Genomic DNA, 17,897 nt, shown 5'->3' with positions numbered 1-17,897 from the left:
ACTGTACTTTCATCTGTGTTGAGCAGAAACATCTGAGGATGGAGCTGTAAGAACTATCCAAAACAAATGAACAAACAGATTAGGTTTATTAAATTTTTTTTAATAAAAATGGTTTTTAACTAGATAGGACAATTGTGTGTGTGTGTGTGTGTGTTTAGATATTTTTAGCTTCACCTTTCTTTCCACTATCCTTGTGAGGAGGGAAATACTCATCTGGGTATACCAAAATCTAAGCACTCGGTTACACATGTTAACAATTCTATTATGGGAGAAAGGTGACAAGTCACTTGAATAATACATCACTACTGCTGTTTTAACAAGTGCTCCAATAACGAAGACTAGGAAGAACAAACATTTCTGAACTATTTAGAAGCCACCTAATTCTACAGATTCACATTTGCCAATTCTTGGGATTGACTTCTGTGTTCCTGGAGTTCTCAGAAAAGACTTGCCCAAAACTATATGTTGAAGGGTTTTCAAGTAAACAGCTTCCACAAAACAAAGGAGCAATAATCAAAATGAAAAAAAAAAGTCCAAAGAAAAAAAAATACCTTTACCAAGCTACACATCAGACAGGGGGTTAATGTTGAGCATGTAGAAAAAACAGCAAAAAATAAAAACCAAATCAACAAATGATCTAATGAAACAAACAGAAAGTGCTCACTTGAAAAAGCACAAATGACCAATAAAAACTTTAAAAAGTAATCAACATCCTTAGTCACCAGGGATATGCAAATGAAAACCACTTCAATTCCATCTTACTCCAGTCAGAATGGCTGTCATTAAGAAAACAAATGACAACAAATGCTGGAGAGAATCTTGGGGAAGAGGTGTAAGTAACCATTTATATCCACTATGGAAATAATATGGATGTTCCTTTAAAAAAAACCAAAACAAACAAACAAACAAAAAAACCAAAACAGAATTCTGTTTGACTCAGCTCTGCCAACTCTGAGCATATACTGAAAGGACTAACACACCACAGTTACTTGCTGCACTATCCACAATAGCCAAGGGAAACAGAGTAGATATTTGTCAGGAGATGAACAGAAAACGTGGCACATGTATACAATGAAATTTTATTAAGCCCTAAGGAAAAATGGAGGAAAATGAATATAACTGCAAATCTTTACGTAAGCAAAGTAAGCTTTGTCTTGGGAAGACAGACAACATATGCTTCCTTGTGAATGGAGGTTTCTGTCTCACCTAGTCCTGCAGTCGTTTAGTCCCAAGTAAACACACAAAGGCTTATATTAATTATAAACTGTTTGGCTGATGGCTCAGGCTTCTTATTGGCTAGCTCTCTCTTAATCATTAACCCATTTCCACGTGGTCTTGGCTTACCAGAAAATGCTGAAATCCTATCTGGTGTCTCTCTGGTGGCCCCTCTCTACCTCCTTTCCCCAAGAGAGAGCTAGCCAATAAGAAGCCTGAGCCATCAGCCAAACAGTTTATAATTAATATAAACCTTTGGGCATTTACTTGGGACTAAATGACTGTGGGACCAGGCGAGACAGAAACCTCCATCCACACTTCCTCTCACATGTGGAATCTAGATTTAAACACATGTATTTAGAGATATCCATATACTAATAAGCATATATTTATATGCATACTTATACGTGATCATGAGCAAGATATTTTAAAGGCAGTGGGAAACAGAAATGACAAAGAATATATGCAATAAGAAACCGAAGTTGGGATTAAGGAAGAAAGGAAATCACTGTTGCAGGCTATTTGTTGGCACTGACACTCCTTGACTGCTAATAAAGTTTATCCTGAATCAGAGGGTGGATTCAGCAATTGGCAGACCAGAATTAGACACAGAGGTTTGGGAGGACCCGGATAGGGTGGCACAGGAAGATATAGGGAGGGGCTTAGAGAAATTGGCAACCTTTTCCATCTGTGAAGTGTGGAAAGTTAGAGTCAGCGTATAGTTCCTTGTTGCTCTTTGGATTTATCAGTTTTTCTACCCTAATATTTGACTCCCAAGTTTTTACTGATATCAGAGTAACTTAGATAAATACAACATCTTAAGGGATTATTCTGTTAGCACTACTCTCATAATCCTTTGGTTTTTGACTCTTTAAAACTTTTCTTTAGTTTTGACTGTTATTAATAGTCATATAGAGTTCTAACTAATTCTAGAGATAGGCTTCATTTACCTTGCTGTATGTGATTTTGGGCTTGAGTCTGAAGCAGGTAACTAGGAAGTAAGTTTGGGTACTCCCAATGTACTTAAAAAATCATAGTCCTTTAACCTTTTGGAGATCTGCTGCATATGACATTTAAAATGTTTAAGCTTTCTGCAGTGAACCATGACCATTCCTGGTAGTGACCTTTGAGGTCTCCAATTGATGGGTCCCTGGATTGTGATAATACCATTAACCTGACAAACACCACCCCAAAATCAGCTTCAGACTACAAACTGCTCAGGACAACTTCAAAGCTTCATAGACTACTCTATGGTCTAGCCTTATAGACAACTCCAGCCAGGACTTCAAATAAGCCCTGCACTTTCCCATCACACCTAGACTGGACAACAGCTAGCTCTCCCAGGACTTGACCATTATCTCAATTTTCTCAGGGTCTCTCTCCTAAAGCTGACATAGCCCCAGACAATAGGAAGTAATTTTAAGAACATGACATCCATAGTCCCAACTGGTGGGTGGTTTTGGGTTGTTCAGTGGGTTATGGATGTTAATCATCATTTAGAGGGTTGGTTTCAAATTGCTATTGGTCATGGTCAGGCAGGAAACTAAAGAAGGTCAGATTAAGGGATTTTTTTTTTGTAAAGATTAAAAAAGGGGTCAGGGGTACAGGAATGGTAGGATAAAAGGGTTAAATTACTTTTAAACTAAAAAGCAACTTGTAATGGGATATGGCTTTTTGGGATGAGGACTGCCTATGACAATGCCAGCACTACCTTTCGCAGTGGTCCACACTGTTTTCTGAACTTCTTGTTCCAAGATATTCCTGTCTTTTTCAAGAGTTTCTGGCCCAGCTGATCAACAGGAATTTGATTGGTTTCCTCCTTTGGAAGAAATGCAGTCAGTTAACATTTGCTAAGAAACAATGACACCTCAAATTCAGAGGGATCAGAAGGAGCGAGTACACCTACTCATCTTCCTAAGAGCACAAACGTATAATGGGACCAATCAGACTATATGCTTTTAAAGTAACCCTAAGTGTCACTTTAGAAGACCTTCAATTTGAAAACCCATTTGCCAAAGGTCGCAGACAGAAATTCAAAGAACACCATCCAGGGAGTCCTGCAGTTAGTCACATTCCTGATCATAATTTATGGTTCTGGAAGAAACAAGGAAGAAGGAATATGTCGCTGACATAGGCTTTATTTATGTCTACCCAGAATTAATTAATATGCTGTACCTTTAGCCCAATACTTTAGAACAGGATAATTAGAAGTCCCAGAGACTGATATGGGGCTCAAACTTCAAGCTGAAGGTCAGTAAAACAAAGTAGTCAGCTACTAGCTCTTACCACTACCTCAGGTGGAATGGGTTAATTCTGCTGCCTCTCAATGTGGCTGGAGAATTCTGAGACTGAATGTCTTCCTATCTGCAATGTAGCTGGAGAATGAATGGCTCCTATCCTCAATGTGACTGCAGAATGAATGCTTGATACTGAGACCTTGCTCCTGTCTTATATTCCTCCTTATGGCAGGGATTAAAGATTTGTGCTAAGATCATCTTTGTGTGAGCTGTATCAATCTTGTGTACATCTGGGTGGCCCTGGATTCAGATCTGTCTATCTCTTAATCCTGAGTCCTAGGTGTGTACCACCACCTCCTAGCTTCTGGCGCAGGGATTAAAGGTGTGCCTGGCTTCTATGGCTTTTGGCTGACCTTCCTGAATCTGCAGGCAAGCTTTAATAAATCATAAATAATATATCACCACAAAAGACTCCAAAGTCACAGTCTAAATGCTCTCTTGTTTGTTTTAAGATAGGTCTTATGCTCCCCCAGCTATGTAACTGAGCATGACTTTGAACCTCTGACCCTCTTGCTTCCACCTCCCAAGTGCTAGGATTACACGGCACTTCATATACCACTTTATGTGGTACTGAGGTTTGTACCTGGGCCTTGTACATGCTAGAAAAGTACTTTACCAACTGGGTCACATTTCTGGTTCTTGTCTTTTTTGCAAGTGCTTCCATTGTCAGGACAATTAGATTTTTCTTTGAAACAGGCTCTCATTCTGTAGCCCAGGCTGGACCTGAATTCAAGGTACTTCTTCTGCTTCAGTCTCTCAAGAGATTAAATGAAAAAGCCACCATACCCAGTGATTAAATTAAAATGAATCAGGGTGTGGTGGCATACACCATTAATCCCAGCACTGGGGAGACAAAAGCAGGTAGACCACTGTGAGTTCAAGGCTAGCCTGGTCTACAAAGCAATGAGACCCTGTCTTTAAAAAAAAAAAAAAAGAAAAAGGAAAAAAAGTCAGAATGAAACCATATTCTAACTTCGAGGTCATCCTAAAGCAATCTCATCTGATAGTCTCATGTAAATACACTGCATACACAAACAACACACACATGTATATATAGTATTTACATACACACAAATATGTACAAAGACCCAATCTACCTGCAATAAGATTGTTTTTAGAATCATCAGTGGATCATCATCCTCTTCTTCATTCTGAAGAGCTTTCAAATTCAAATCCGTATCACTTATCTCCTCCTAAGAAGGAAATAGTGTTTCTTTCACATTTGCCAGTTTAAAGGAATTAACCAAATAAAAATGTTTAAGCCACTGGAAGAAGAAAGGTAAAATATAATAATCTATATGAGCTGGAGAATCAGGCAGACCTGGCTTTGAGTGTTAGGTTCCCTCAGGCAATTTATTCTCTAGTTTTATATACAAATTAGGATTATGAGACAAAGAAAAATTCTAGCTTGTGGTTGTATAAGAATGGCCTCCATAGGCTTATATATTTAAATGCTTAGTCACCAGGGGGTGGCACTATTTGAGAACTAGGAGGCCCAGTGTGGCTTTCTCCGCCTGGAGAAGGATGTAACTTTCAACTATTTCTCCAGCACCATGTCTACCTGCATGCCTCCATGCTCTCTGCCATAATAATGAACTAAACCACTGAACTGTAAGCAAGTCCCCAATTAAATGCTTTCTTTTGCCTTGTCTTGGTGACTCTTCACAGCAATAGAACACACATAGTAGATTCCAACATTTTCCAGCTAAGAAACATGGTGTCTCATAAAATTTGTGTTCATCACCATTCATATGAAAATATCTTTTGGTCTTCACTAGTATGTTTCCACTCTCTTGTTTTGGCTTAAGGAAATCCTACCCATTTTTGTAGGCTCAACTTAAACAATGACTTCTATTTCCTTATCATTCAAAAAGCTAATAGCACATGCCCCTTGCTAGGCAAATTTTGTTGACTTTCAGAAACATGCATATAGTCGGGCAGTGGTGGCACAGTTCCTTAATCGCAGCACTAAGCAGAGGCAGCAGACCTCTAGTTCTAGGCCAGGCCAGCCTACAGAGTGAGTTCAGGATGGTTATACAGAGAAACTGTACCTCGAAAAACAAAACAACAAAAAATTAATACACCACCGTGCAAAAGTATTTTTTCATTTGTTTTGCTTTTGAGATGGTCTCATTATATAGCCTGAGTTGACTTGAAACTCAGAAATCCACTTGCTTCTGCCTTCAGAGTGCTGGGATCAAAGGCATCAGCTCTGCAATATTTTGTGTGTGTGCGTGCACACTCATGTTTTTGTTTTTTGTTGTTTTTTTTTTTTTTGGTGAAGTATAACTTCCTTAGCTTAAAAAAAAAGATTTATGTATGAGTGCTTATCAGTGTACTGAATGTGTCCTTGGTGCCCTCAAAGGCCTGAAGACGGTGTTAGATCCCTTGGAACTGGAGTTACAAGTGGTTGTATGCTGCCATGGAAGTACTAGGAACTGAAGCCAGGTTCTTTTCCAGGGCGGTAAGCTGAGCCATTTCTCCAGTCCATTGAAAAAGTATTATAAACTGGCTAAAACCATAACTGCTAATTGATTACACTGAGAAAAAAGTAGTTAAAAATGGTAGATCAGATCTATCATCTTTTGTAAATCATTAAAATAATAAACAGTTAATTTTTAGTAACTATACAAATAGTAATTTTAACTGTCAACTTGACAAACTCCAGAATCCCCTGGTAGGCAGGTCTCTGGGCACGCCTGTGGGCTGATTAGTGGAGGTGGGATGACCCACTCACTGTGGGTGGCACCATTCCCTGGGCTGGGATTATAGACTGTATAAACACAGAATGTGCACTGAATACAAGCATTCATCTCCCTCTGCTTCCTGACCAAAGATGTACTGTGACCAGCTGCATCCTTGAGCTCTTGACTCAATGACTTTCCTGCCATGATGCTCTGGACTCAGGAACTGTGCACCAAACTAAACCGCTCTTTCCTTGGCCAGACATTTTAGTACAGCAACAGGACAGTGACTGAGCCAGCCTTGCTGACAGAGTCGCCATTTCAATGCTCACACAGAACAGTTTCAGGGAAGGAAGCCTAGCACTGACTCAAAACAGGCAGAAAAGGGACCACTTTTTCAAACCACCAGTTCTCCAATTCTTTGGCACCAACTGAATGCCCTACATCTCCACTCAATTCTGATTCTAGCTATATGTAATAAAGCCCACCCATTAAAGAGTCAGTCTCAAAAGACTGGTCCTGGTCTACAGAGCAAGTTCCAGGACAGTGAGAGAAAGACAAAGAGAGAAAGAGAGAGAGAGAGAAGGAGGGAGGGAGGGAGGAAGGGAGGGAGGGAGAGAGAGAGAAGGAAGGAGGGAGGGAGAGAGGGAGAGAGGGAGAGAGGGAGAGAGAGAGAGAGGGAGAGAGAGAGAGAGAGAGAGAGAGAGAGAGAGAGAGAGAGAGAGAGAGAGAGAGAGAGAGAGAGAGTGGGGACACCAGACCTTGAGCAGAAACCCACTTCCCCTTCGGCCTGGGAGCAGGCATCTGTGTAATGTTTACTGAAAACAATTCAGTGCTTTAAAGCTCTTCATAGGGCTGAGATAAGGGCTTGCTCACTGAAATACCATGCCTTTCACACCCCCTACGGCTAGATGCCTCTTCCTGTTTCCCTGTGGTGTCTCCCCGATTCTGGGGCCAGAGATTAGACCACCAGCCAGGAGGAAAGAATGGTATGTAGATGAATGGCAGAAGTCCTTAAAAAGGGAAGCTCCTTTTTCAGAGAGAGACTTTTCCTAAGACTTCTCCTGAGACTTTTCTCTCCTAAGCGGACTGGGGTCTCCTCCTAAGCTGACTTGGGAAGCATAAAGTTTTCTTAAAGCAACCGACCGGTCTCTGTGTCATCTATCCCGACCACCTCGCTGCATTCTCGGATGCAGGCCGCACAGCAGGTCCTACCGAGATCATGAAAGCGAGGTAAGTGAGCTGGTTCGTCTCTTTTTCTGGCCAGGGAAAGATTGGGGGAAAAAAAAAAAGAAAAGAAACCATGGGGAATAGTTCTGGGAAGCTCGAATTACAGTATCAAGTTAAAAAGTTACTTGAAGGACATGGGACTACAGTAAAGTCTAAAACCTTGGAAGGCTTTTTAAAATGGATTGAACGTGCGAGTCCATGGTTCATTACTGGGGAAGGCTTAAATGTCCCAGATTGGAAGGATGTTCGCTATGATCTTTAGAGTCGGGTGTTGGTGGCATATGCCTTTAATCCCAACACTCGAGAGACAGAGGTAGGTAGGATGGAGGCCATCCTTGTATATAGAGCGAGTTCCAGGACAGCCTCCAAAAGGATAGAGAAAAACCCAGTCAAAAAAAAAAAAAAGAGGGTAAAATAAGAAAAATCTCCAGTATTTCACCTGATCCACTGAGGTCAGGAAAGTAAAGAAAAACTCAGAGATCTAAAAGAATAGCCAAATAGTAAGGCTATAAGTATGTATTAAAAAGGGGGTACCAAGCTAGGGGTACCAGATTAAATGTTTAGGACCTTGCCTGACAAAGGTCAGGAAAAAAAGGGAACCTAAGAGATCACCCTCAGTTAAAGGGTGGATTGGATTAAATGTGTAGGCCCTTGCCTGACAAAGGTCAGGAAAAAAAAAAAAAAAGGGAACCTAAAATAAGAAGTTGCCCTCAGTTGGAGGGTAGACTGGAGGGTCATCCTCAATGGAAAGATAGATTAAAGATGGGTAAATTAAATAAACTGGTAACAGTTAATAAATGAGGTATTAGTATTCAGTAAAGAAAAAGACAAAGGTATATAAAATAAAAATGTTTGGTTACATTTATATAGGGTAGGTTATTGAATTTTGTGAGTCATCTCTAAAAACTTTTGGCAAAAGCCTGGCCTTTCCACTTTGCATCTACAGAATTACAAGGAGTGGGTATGGCTGTAGCCCCTGAGTGTAGCTCAAAACTTCTCTAATGAAGAAATGACGAGGGACATACAGGACTTTTTCAACCTTTTGTTTTAATTCAAAGATTGACTGGAGTTGTTCTGTTAAAGAAGTTTCAGTTCAACAAACTAATCATAACCTAGGAAAAGAGAGATATGTATGCATGGTCTGTGTGTATGGACGTGGCCACGTCAGTATGTATGAAGTGTGAAATGTAAATGCGTGAATGTTGACAAAAGCAACTGTTCTAATTGCCTTGGATATGATTAAAGGGATACTTAAATCCCTTCAAACAGTTAAAAACTACCTAAATCGATTTAGATATAGCCAAAAGAAACATCCAGTCAGTCGGTTAATATTTTAACAAAAAAATTCAAGTTAAGCCCTCAGAGCCAGTCAGAGAGAGAGAGAGAGAGAGAGAGAGAGAGAGAGAGAGAGAGAGAGAGAGAGAGAGAGAGAAGAGAGGTTTTTTTCAGGGAACTGTCCTGCTGCTTTGGCAGGCCCCCATCCCCAAAGGTGTCTGTGTAGATGCAAATTAGGCCTTGTCAGCTCAGATGCAAATGAGGCCTTGTCAACTAGTGAGAGCTACAGGTTAAAAAAAAAAAAAAAAAGGACTATTTGGGACATAGTATAGTTTACAATCCTTAAATGATTCTCAAAGGTACTTAATGGTTATGTCCCTTTTAAAGGACATCTACTAATACTTTAAATAGTGATCCCAATTCACCTAGATAGTTGACTAAGGAGGGTAGACAAATCCTTCTACTGTTATGGTCCAACTTCAACAGTTCAAACAAAATTTAAAAATAAAAGGGAGTAATGTCCCCAGTCTCCACATGATTCATTAAATAATCCACTCCTCATTTAAATATTTATAAAATATAAATGCCAGTGAGGAATCTGCTTCAGACAGATTCTGACATAATGAAAGTTAAATAACTATTACTCAGGCCAAATGGAAACATCCATACACTAGACAGTAGAGAAGACCCTAATATGGGGTCGAGGGCATGTTTGTGTTTTCTTACAGGAAAAGAATAAAGCTTCAGTAGCGGTCACAACATCTGGTGAGATGCATGGAGCAGAGAAAACTGGACCTGAGACCATGGGAGCCTGCTCAAGCCAGTTCGAGATCTCCTAAATCAGTGTTCCTGACCCTTGATGTCATCAAATCTACAGCCCGAGAAAGAAATAAAACAGTCAGTTCGAGATTTCCAGTTTCTCATCAGGCTTGCTACATCAACCTCCTGGACCCGTGAGTTTTCATCCCAAAGCCAACAAAACTGGAAGATTAGCAGCTAGCCTTTGATACACCTTAAAACAACAGAATTCATTTTGCCAGCTTTTCCCTTTGGGGGAAAAAGGACCCATTTAACATTTAGACATTGGTATGGACTGTGATGAATGGCAAAAGCCTTTTTTCAGTATTTGAACAGGACATGGTCACTTGAAATATCAGACTCGGTAGTTCCTGTTTCTGGAATCACAGTGTGTTTTTCTGGAGAAATGTGGTTTGTCCTGGTGCGACAAAAAGACTTTGACTTGGGTTGCATATTCGGCTGATACTACTGACATTAAATCGACAGACTACATCACCACAGGAACGAATTGGTACCCTGTAAATAGTGCAACAAGCCTCTTGTTCATATTTTTTATAATGCTACATGTGTAACATCAATGATTGTACCTAATGTATCTGCGCAAGTGCACTCTCTAATGCTTTCCTAAGTAGATCTTAAAATGATTGTAAACTTTATCACTGTTTTGACCTTCAAATTGTAACTATAAATCACCCTTGTAGCAAAGAAAGGCTGGTGGTAGAATGCTAAGGCCCAGATCGGGGGATGGGCAGGTGACAGAGAGGCGCTATGTCAGTGGGGGTCCTAGGAATGGTAACAGTGGCAGTAGGCATTCTGGCTTCATGCTGAGTTCAAAGTGCCTTAGCCCATGGCAATCCCGATAGCCATAAAGCCTTATTACAAATGATTTTAAGGGTGGGGCTACTTCAAAGACGGCCAACCTGTGGGGAAGACCCACTCCCACCTAACAGGGGTTCAAGGTCCCCCAAAGACGGGCCAGGGAGGGTGACCCTACTTGACCTAAGACAGGAGTGCCTCATTTAAAAATAAAAAGGGGTGAATTGTGGGGACACCAGACCTTGAGCAGAAACCCACTTCCCCTTCGGCCTGGGAGCAGGCATCTGTGTAATGTTTACTGAAAACAATTCAGTGCTTTAAAGCTCTTCATAGGGCTGAGATAAGGGCTTGCTCACTGAAATACCATGCCTTTCACACCCCCTACGGCTAGATGCCTCTTCCTGTTTCCCTGTGGTGTCTCCCCGATTCTGGGGCCAGAGATTAGACCACCAGCCAGGAGGAAAGAATGGTATGTAGATGAATGGCAGAAGTCCTTAAAAAGGGAAGCTCCTTTTTCAGAGAGAGACTTTTCCTAAGACTTCTCCTGAGACTTTTCTCTCCTAAGCGGACTGGGGTCTCCTCCTAAGCTGACTTGGGAAGCATAAAGTTTTCTTAAAGCAACCGACCGGTCTCTGTGTCATCTATCCCGACCACCTCGCTGCATTCTCGGATGCAGGCCGCACAGCAGGTGCGACAAGAGAGAGAGAGAGAGAGAGAGAGAGAGAGAGAGAGAGAGAGAGAGAGAGAGAGAGAGAGAGAGAGAGAGAGAGAGAGAGAGAGAGAGAACTCTTCAGAGTACTCTTGCTTTTGTGAGGAGACAGAACTTCAAAAGATAAGCAACTAGATGTTGCTGCCTACACCTATGCCTGGAGTCCCAGCACTTGGGAGACGGGCAGGATAAGTGTCAGCTACAAGACACCAGGAACTGAAAAAAATGTCAAATACACAGACAAACAGAAAATAAAAAAAAAATCAAACCACCAGACAGACAATGAAGAGACCATAAAGCCTGTTCCTTCAAGTCACATTAATGGCAGAAGATTCTAACATTTCTATGGAAGAGCAAGTCACTGCTAGAGTGATGAACATAAAATTTCAAAGAACTTCTAGAATCCACAATCCTAGGGGAAGTCAGAAGAATCATTAAACCTGAAAATAAAATACCATATGAATATTTTATGAGTAAACAGGCTGCCAGCTGGAAAAAATGACACAACTCTGAAAGAAGCTAAGGAAACCACAGGAAGAAAGCAGAGACAGGCTCCCTTAGGCTGGACTGGCTCAGAGGCAGGTGCACCTTGTGAGATCAGAGCAAGGCCTTGTGTTCCTGAACAAGGCTGTGACAGACAACGGGAAAGGTCTGTGGCTTTGATGGATGCCTAGGGAAGAAAGTACCCTTGAGCTTAGTAGGCAGAAGAGAAGCATTTACAAGCAAAGGGGCCAGATGCTCTCAACTTTATTCCAAATTGTTCACTATTGTGTAGGAGTCTATGCCACATGCACAAATATGACCAAGGTAAACAACTGGAGATTCTAGGTAGAGGGCACAAAGGAGCTGTACATGTAAAATGAACCTTCAGGACTATCAAAGTTTTCTAAAGGAGGGGCATATACTAAAGGCAAAATGATCAACAGAATACTGTAACAGGAACAGAAATGCAATAAAATTTCAAAGTTATTTCTACTGAAATTTGTAAGCTTACTTGACATTGCCAGTTTCCTAGATGATCAACATCTTTAATGTACACATGGTAATGACCTCCATAGCAGCCACCTTTGTGGATAATGACAGAGAAGAGCTCATACATGTATTCAGTGTCATCCAGTTCACTCTAAAGGAAGAAAAATAAACATTGGCACACTTTAATAAGGTGAGATACATACTCAAAGGGAAGAGAACCCCGACCCCTGAAACTACTAAGAAACATCCTTGTAGTATTCACATTTCACAATAAGGCCCCTTTGCTGCTGAGCCCCCTAATGAGTAGAATGCTATCACTGCATTTAAGGATAAATAAGTTTAAATATTGGGCTTAAATTAAAAATTTTTTTTTCATTTCTTTGAGCAGGGCCTGAAATTCTTGGAGATCTTCCTGCCTCAGCTTCTTATCTATTAAGATTATAGGCATGAACCACTATGCACAGCTGAATTTTAAGTCTTTTTTTTTTTTTTTCCGAGACAGGGTTTCTCTGTATTGTTTTGGAGGCTGTCCAGGAACTCGCTCTGTAGACCAGGCTGGCCTGGAACTCAAAGAGATCCACCTGCCTCTACCTCCTGAATGCTGGGATTAAAGGCGTGTGCCACCATGCACGGCTGAAGCTGTTATTTTTACTGCCAATAAGATGCTGAGTCTGTGGTTGAGACTGTTAGTAGAGAAAGCCATTTTTTTTTTTTTTTGGTTTTTCTGAGACTGGGTTTCTCTGTATTGTTTTGGAGGCTATCGGTCCAGCCCGGCCTCGAACTCACAGAGATCCGCCTGCCTCTGCCTCCCGAGTGCTGGGATTAGAGAAAGCCATTTTTATATTATGTCCATTATGCTGTTTAGGATATGCTCTTTTCATACCCAAACTGTCTGAAATCCAAGAAGGTTGCTGTATACCTTGAAGTCAAGGCCCTCCTGGTATGTTAGTGCCCTGCAAACACCACCTGGTCTTGTTTAGGGGCGGTTTGTTTAGAGGAATGAACAGGTTGTTTTTCGCTTTGCTAATTCTATGAGCAATCTCTTCTATAATTAATACAATGTACAATCAATCACAAGTGACTCAACAGGAAAACTCATACAGTAACAATGAAAAAAATTACATTATATTTAAGAGATACTTTAAAGTCTGGATGCAGAAGGAAAAGGAAAAGCTAGCTATGGTGGCACACCTCTGTAATTTCAGCATTGGGAGACCATTCTTAGCTACACAACAGTTTTTATGCTAGCTTGGGCCACATGAGGCCCTGTCTTTAAAAACAACAAAAAGGAAGGAAAGAAAGAAAAAAATGGAGGAGGGAGAAAGCAAAGAAAGGGAGGGGAAGGAGGCAGGAAGGCAAAGAAGCCTTAGTCTTTACATTTTAAAAGTGTGAACCACACGACACAAGACAGTTCTGGCTTTGAACTCAGTGTCATCTGCAACGTAAAATGTGCACATGAGTGTTACCTGGGAGATACAAGTGACTGGAAGAATTTATTTACTTAACTATAGTTTTTAAGTGAGCAACATTTAAAAATGTCTTATTCAGGCAAAAGATAAGACACAGAAAAATGAAACATGACATTTTTTCTCAATATAGAAATTCAAAAGTAAAATAAATATGGATTTCCTAGATAAATGTCATTTTTTTATATATCAAAATAAGATAGAATCAAGTATCAAACTACCTTTTGTAATAGGAAAAACAAGTAGGTTAGTAGTTCTAGGAAAATAATTTTTTCTGAGTGTGCCAATAACAGGCTCAGAGGCAGCAGAGGCTCTACTAGACCCAGGGATGGTAATTTATGTAACAGAACAAGTAGCACAGAGCCTGGCAGTGAGGCCCAAAGTAGAGGGAGGCTCAGCTATGAAGTTTACAAAAAACCATATATATTTTTAACACAAAAATTAATAGCTGGATGCTTGTAAACAAAACAATTACTTGTAATAAGAAACAGGTAGAATGATGGAAAAACAGAGAACCTGGAAATAAAATGACAAAGCTATGCCCACTTAATTTCTGACAAACATACACTGGATTAAAGGCAGCCAATTCAATAATGGCGCTAGCAGAACTGGGTTTCCACTTTAGATGATTAAGTTAGATTTTTATTTTTCACCTTGTACAAAAATCATTTCAAAATGGATCACAGACCTTAATTTAAAGCCTGCAATCCTGAAATTTCTAGAACATAGGGGACACCTTTTAAGATAATGGAGAAGGCAAAAACTTTTTTAATAGAGCACCAATACACAGGAACTAACCCAATATCAAAAAGTAAGGTTACATAAGTTTCTGCAGCTGACCTGAACAAGGGGGAGCTCATGGACCCCGGACTGACAGCTCAGAAACCAGTATAGGACGGAACCAGTCCCCCTGCAAGTGGGTGACAATTAGGAGGCCTGGGCAATCTATGGGGCCTCTGGTAGTGGAACAGTATTTATCCCTAGTGTAGGAATGGACACTGGAGTTCATTCCCCATAGAGGAATACTCTCTCAGTCTAGACACATGGGAGAGGGCCTAGGCCCTGCCTCAAATGATGTGACAGACTTTGATGATCCCCCATGGAGGGCCTCACACCTTCTATGGAGCAGAAGAGGGATAGAATGGGGTCAGTGGGGGACATGGGAGGATGGAAGTGAGAGGGAACTGGGATTGATATATGAGACTTTCTAATTTAAATTTTAAAAGTTTCTGTACAGCAAAGAAACAATTAGCAGAATTAACAGACCGTGGACAGGATGGGAGAACGGTTTTCACAACCACACTTCAGACAAGGGATGATACCCTGAATTTACCAAGAAATACAGACATTAAATGCCAAGGAAATAAAACTGCCAGTCAAGACAAAGGTAAACAAATTAAATAGCTTTCAAAAACATAAAAGAAAGAAACACAAATGGCCAATAACTACTTTAAAAAGTGCTCAATATCCCTAGCCATCAAGGAAATGCAAATTAATACTACTTTGAGGTACCACTTGGCCACAATCAGAACAGTTCTCATCAACAAAATGTGACAAAAAACACAGGTGAGGATGTGGAGAAAAATGAACCCTTATTCACTGTTGCTGGAGGTGTAAATTAATACAGCAATTGTAGATATCCGTTTGGAGTTTTCTCAAAAAGCAAAAATATAACTACCATACAACCCAGCTACTTCACTCCTGGGTATAAAATACACCCAGAGAACTCCATACCTTATTGTCTTAGAGTTCTTCCTGCTGTGATAAAACACCATAACCAAAACAACTTGGGGAGGAAAGAGTTTATGTGGCTTACAGATAAGTGGATAATAGAAATCTGGTATCTATATATAATGGAATATTATTCAGCAGCTCTAAAGAGAATGTAAGGAAATGGATGGATTTAGAATATATAATATTAAGCAAGATCATAAAATTTTTACAAAAAAAATCCCACATGGTATCCCTCACATGTGGATATGTGCCAAGTCAACAATATGCACATGGGATAGTACAACATATGGAAAGATGAAAGGCTAACTGTAATAGGATGAGGAAGAACTGAACCTAGGAATGAATATGAAAGAAGACATGAGGTTTAATTATTTTCTAGTTCTAATTCTGTCATGGTCTTTTCATTTTTGGAGGCAGACAGGTTCATAAAAATATATTTGATAGTGAAAGTGTAAGATCCAATGTGAAGGGTCACAGGTTCAGAATAGCTGTCTGTATATTAGTTCACTGAGTTGTATAGACTTATGGTCTGGTTAATTTAGTGTGTGGCTTTTTTTTTAAAGATTTATTTATTATGTATACAGTGTTCTGCCTACATGTATGCCTGCTGGCCAGAAGAAAGCACCAGGTCTCATTACAGATGGGTGTGAGCCACCATGTGGTTGCTGGGAATTGAACTTAGGACCTTTGGAAGAGCAGTCAGTGCTCTTAACCTCTGAGCCATCTCTCCAGTCCCAGTGGTGTGTCTTTTTTTTTTTTTTTTTTTGCATTTTTTTTATTAATTTATTTTTTTAAATTCCAATTCCAGTTCCCCCTTCCGGCCTCTCCTCCCACTCCCCCCCACAACTCCCATATTCTCCTCAGAAAGGGCAAGGGTGACTTTTTAATTTGCAAGTTTTTAATAATAAAATTTAATTTAAAAAAATACATGAGTCCTCACTCTGATTTTGGCATGTATGAGACATAAAATATTTTAAAATGCCTTATAAAGTAGGCTAATTTCATAATTTGATTTAAAAGTATTTTCTTTCCTGTGTCTCAAGGATTCCACTTCTCTGCTGCTGTTGTTTGGTGGCACTGAAGATGGAGTCATGTGTTTGCCCTGCTTGGCTTTACTCTGGCCTGACAAACTCCAGGAAAGTTCCATTTGCCTGTGCAAGTTCTAGAGATGAACTCATTACTACACCCAAATTAAACTAAATCCAAACAGCAAAGTAACAAAACTACTGGTCATTTTTCTAAAAGCAGGTAATTTTATAGTCTGGTTTATAAATTTTCATTTTAAAGATATTTCAAGTAAAGTTTAACAAAGAAAACTGAGAATAAATCCACACTTCAGACATTCAAAAGGACTGTCAGGCATGGTATCACAAGCCTACAATCTTAGTACCCACAGGGTAGAGTTCAAAGCAACCTGGGATTTAAAAGATCCTGATTCAAAGAAGAAAGAACAAAAGAAGAAATTCTTGTCTAAGGAAACCAATTTGGACCACTTCCTCCTCCTAGGAGACATGGACTTTTGGCCATGTCTGAAGATGTTCGCTCTGGCTTATCTGTTAAGTAGGGATGCATACACATAGTACGGTTCAGGGGACAGTCACCATGACAAAGAATTATTTAACTCAAAATGTTAATAGGGCCATGGTTGAGAAATCCTACAATAAACTGAGTATTTTAATCTTGGAAGGGAAGGACAAAGAATTCAAAAATAAAGGTTCAAACCTGTTCACAAAAAGGCTTGAGATTGATCCGGAGGGGGAATGTATAACAGCTAGTTTCCTTGTAGCGTTCACATTTCACAAAATCGAAATTAAATCTTAATAATGAAATAGTAAGAAAAGGAGGCAGCTTACGCAATTTTGCAGACTGTAAAAAGAAAAATTGACAAAGTTTTAAAATGCAGTTACATGAAAGGATATATAATTTATGTAAAATAGTAAAAACTGACATGAAAATCACAAATATGTCCTTAAATCATACAAATGCATACTGAATATGAACTTAAATCACGCCAACACATTCTGAATTCATTATAAACTCATTTACTTAATGGAACTAAGTATGGTATTGTACAGTTATGCTTGCAATAAAAACATTTACACGCCCCAGTTTTATGCTTTTAGGGTTGTTATCCAAAACTACTGTTTGATTGGTGTGTCCTAACTGGGTGCCCCCTCTCTATCACTGCTCATTTCCTGCTAGCCTTCCGCCTTTCACCTTGCTCTTTGGGTCTTTGCTTCACCTAGCAAACACACAGATCTTATTCAGTGGAGAAGTAGAACTCTGAATGTTTTAAAATTGTACATGTATACACATTATTTTTTTCTGGAGAGAAGATTCATAGTTGTCATTAGACTGTGAAAAGGGACTCAACTCCCCAGGGTTGAATATCTATTGATGGGGTTTTATTTGTTGTTTCTTTTAAGATTTATTTATATTTTTTGTATAGATTTTTTGACTGATTCCCTGGGACTGAAGTTACAAATGGCTGTGAGTCACTGTGTGGGTGATGGGAATCTTTTCCGGTCCTCTGGATAGTTGGTGATCTTAACCAATGCCCTCTCTCCAGTCCCTCCTATGTTTCTTAAGTTCAAAAGCAGACATCTTGCTGCTGTTTTAATTCCTAGCTTTAAACAAAATACTAATTAAGCTGTGTTTTAAGAGATATCAGCTGTTCCCAATGCTCTTTCACTGATGGTCT

At 39.8% G+C, this 17,897-nt stretch overlaps 1 protein-coding gene across 7 annotated transcripts in view; it reads right to left on the bottom strand.

Annotated features, from left to right (window-relative positions):
- Usp40 (ubiquitin specific peptidase 40) overlaps positions 1 to 17,897 on the bottom strand; it is a 74,173-nt gene that overhangs the window by 42,195 nt on the left and 14,081 nt on the right. For 5 of the 7 annotated variants that reach the window (XR_005879841.1, XM_040753069.1, XM_040753070.1 and 2 more), the window contains 5 exons: positions 16,919 to 17,062; positions 12,019 to 12,147; positions 4,610 to 4,705; positions 2,927 to 3,034; positions 1 to 53 (listed from right to left, as the gene is read on the bottom strand). The exon at positions 1 to 53 is cut by the window's left edge and continues 248 nt beyond it. Coding sequence is in view for 6 of the 7 variants with exons in the window: in XM_040753069.1 (XP_040609003.1) it covers positions 1 to 53; positions 2,927 to 3,034; positions 4,610 to 4,705; positions 12,019 to 12,147; positions 16,919 to 17,062 (530 nt within the window). In the remaining variant the exon portion in view is untranslated. The remainder of the gene's footprint in view (positions 54 to 2,926; positions 3,035 to 4,609; positions 4,706 to 12,018; positions 12,148 to 16,918; positions 17,063 to 17,897) is intronic. The other 2 variants (XM_040753074.1, XM_040753073.1) reach the window with 1 other exon arrangement.

This window comes from Mesocricetus auratus, unplaced genomic scaffold (assembly GCF_017639785.1).
Source record: "Mesocricetus auratus isolate SY011 unplaced genomic scaffold, BCM_Maur_2.0 Super-Scaffold_100010, whole genome shotgun sequence".
In the NCBI taxonomy this organism is placed as follows: Eukaryota; Metazoa; Chordata; class Mammalia; order Rodentia; family Cricetidae; genus Mesocricetus; species Mesocricetus auratus.
This window is presented reverse-complemented; position numbering and strand designations above follow the sequence as displayed.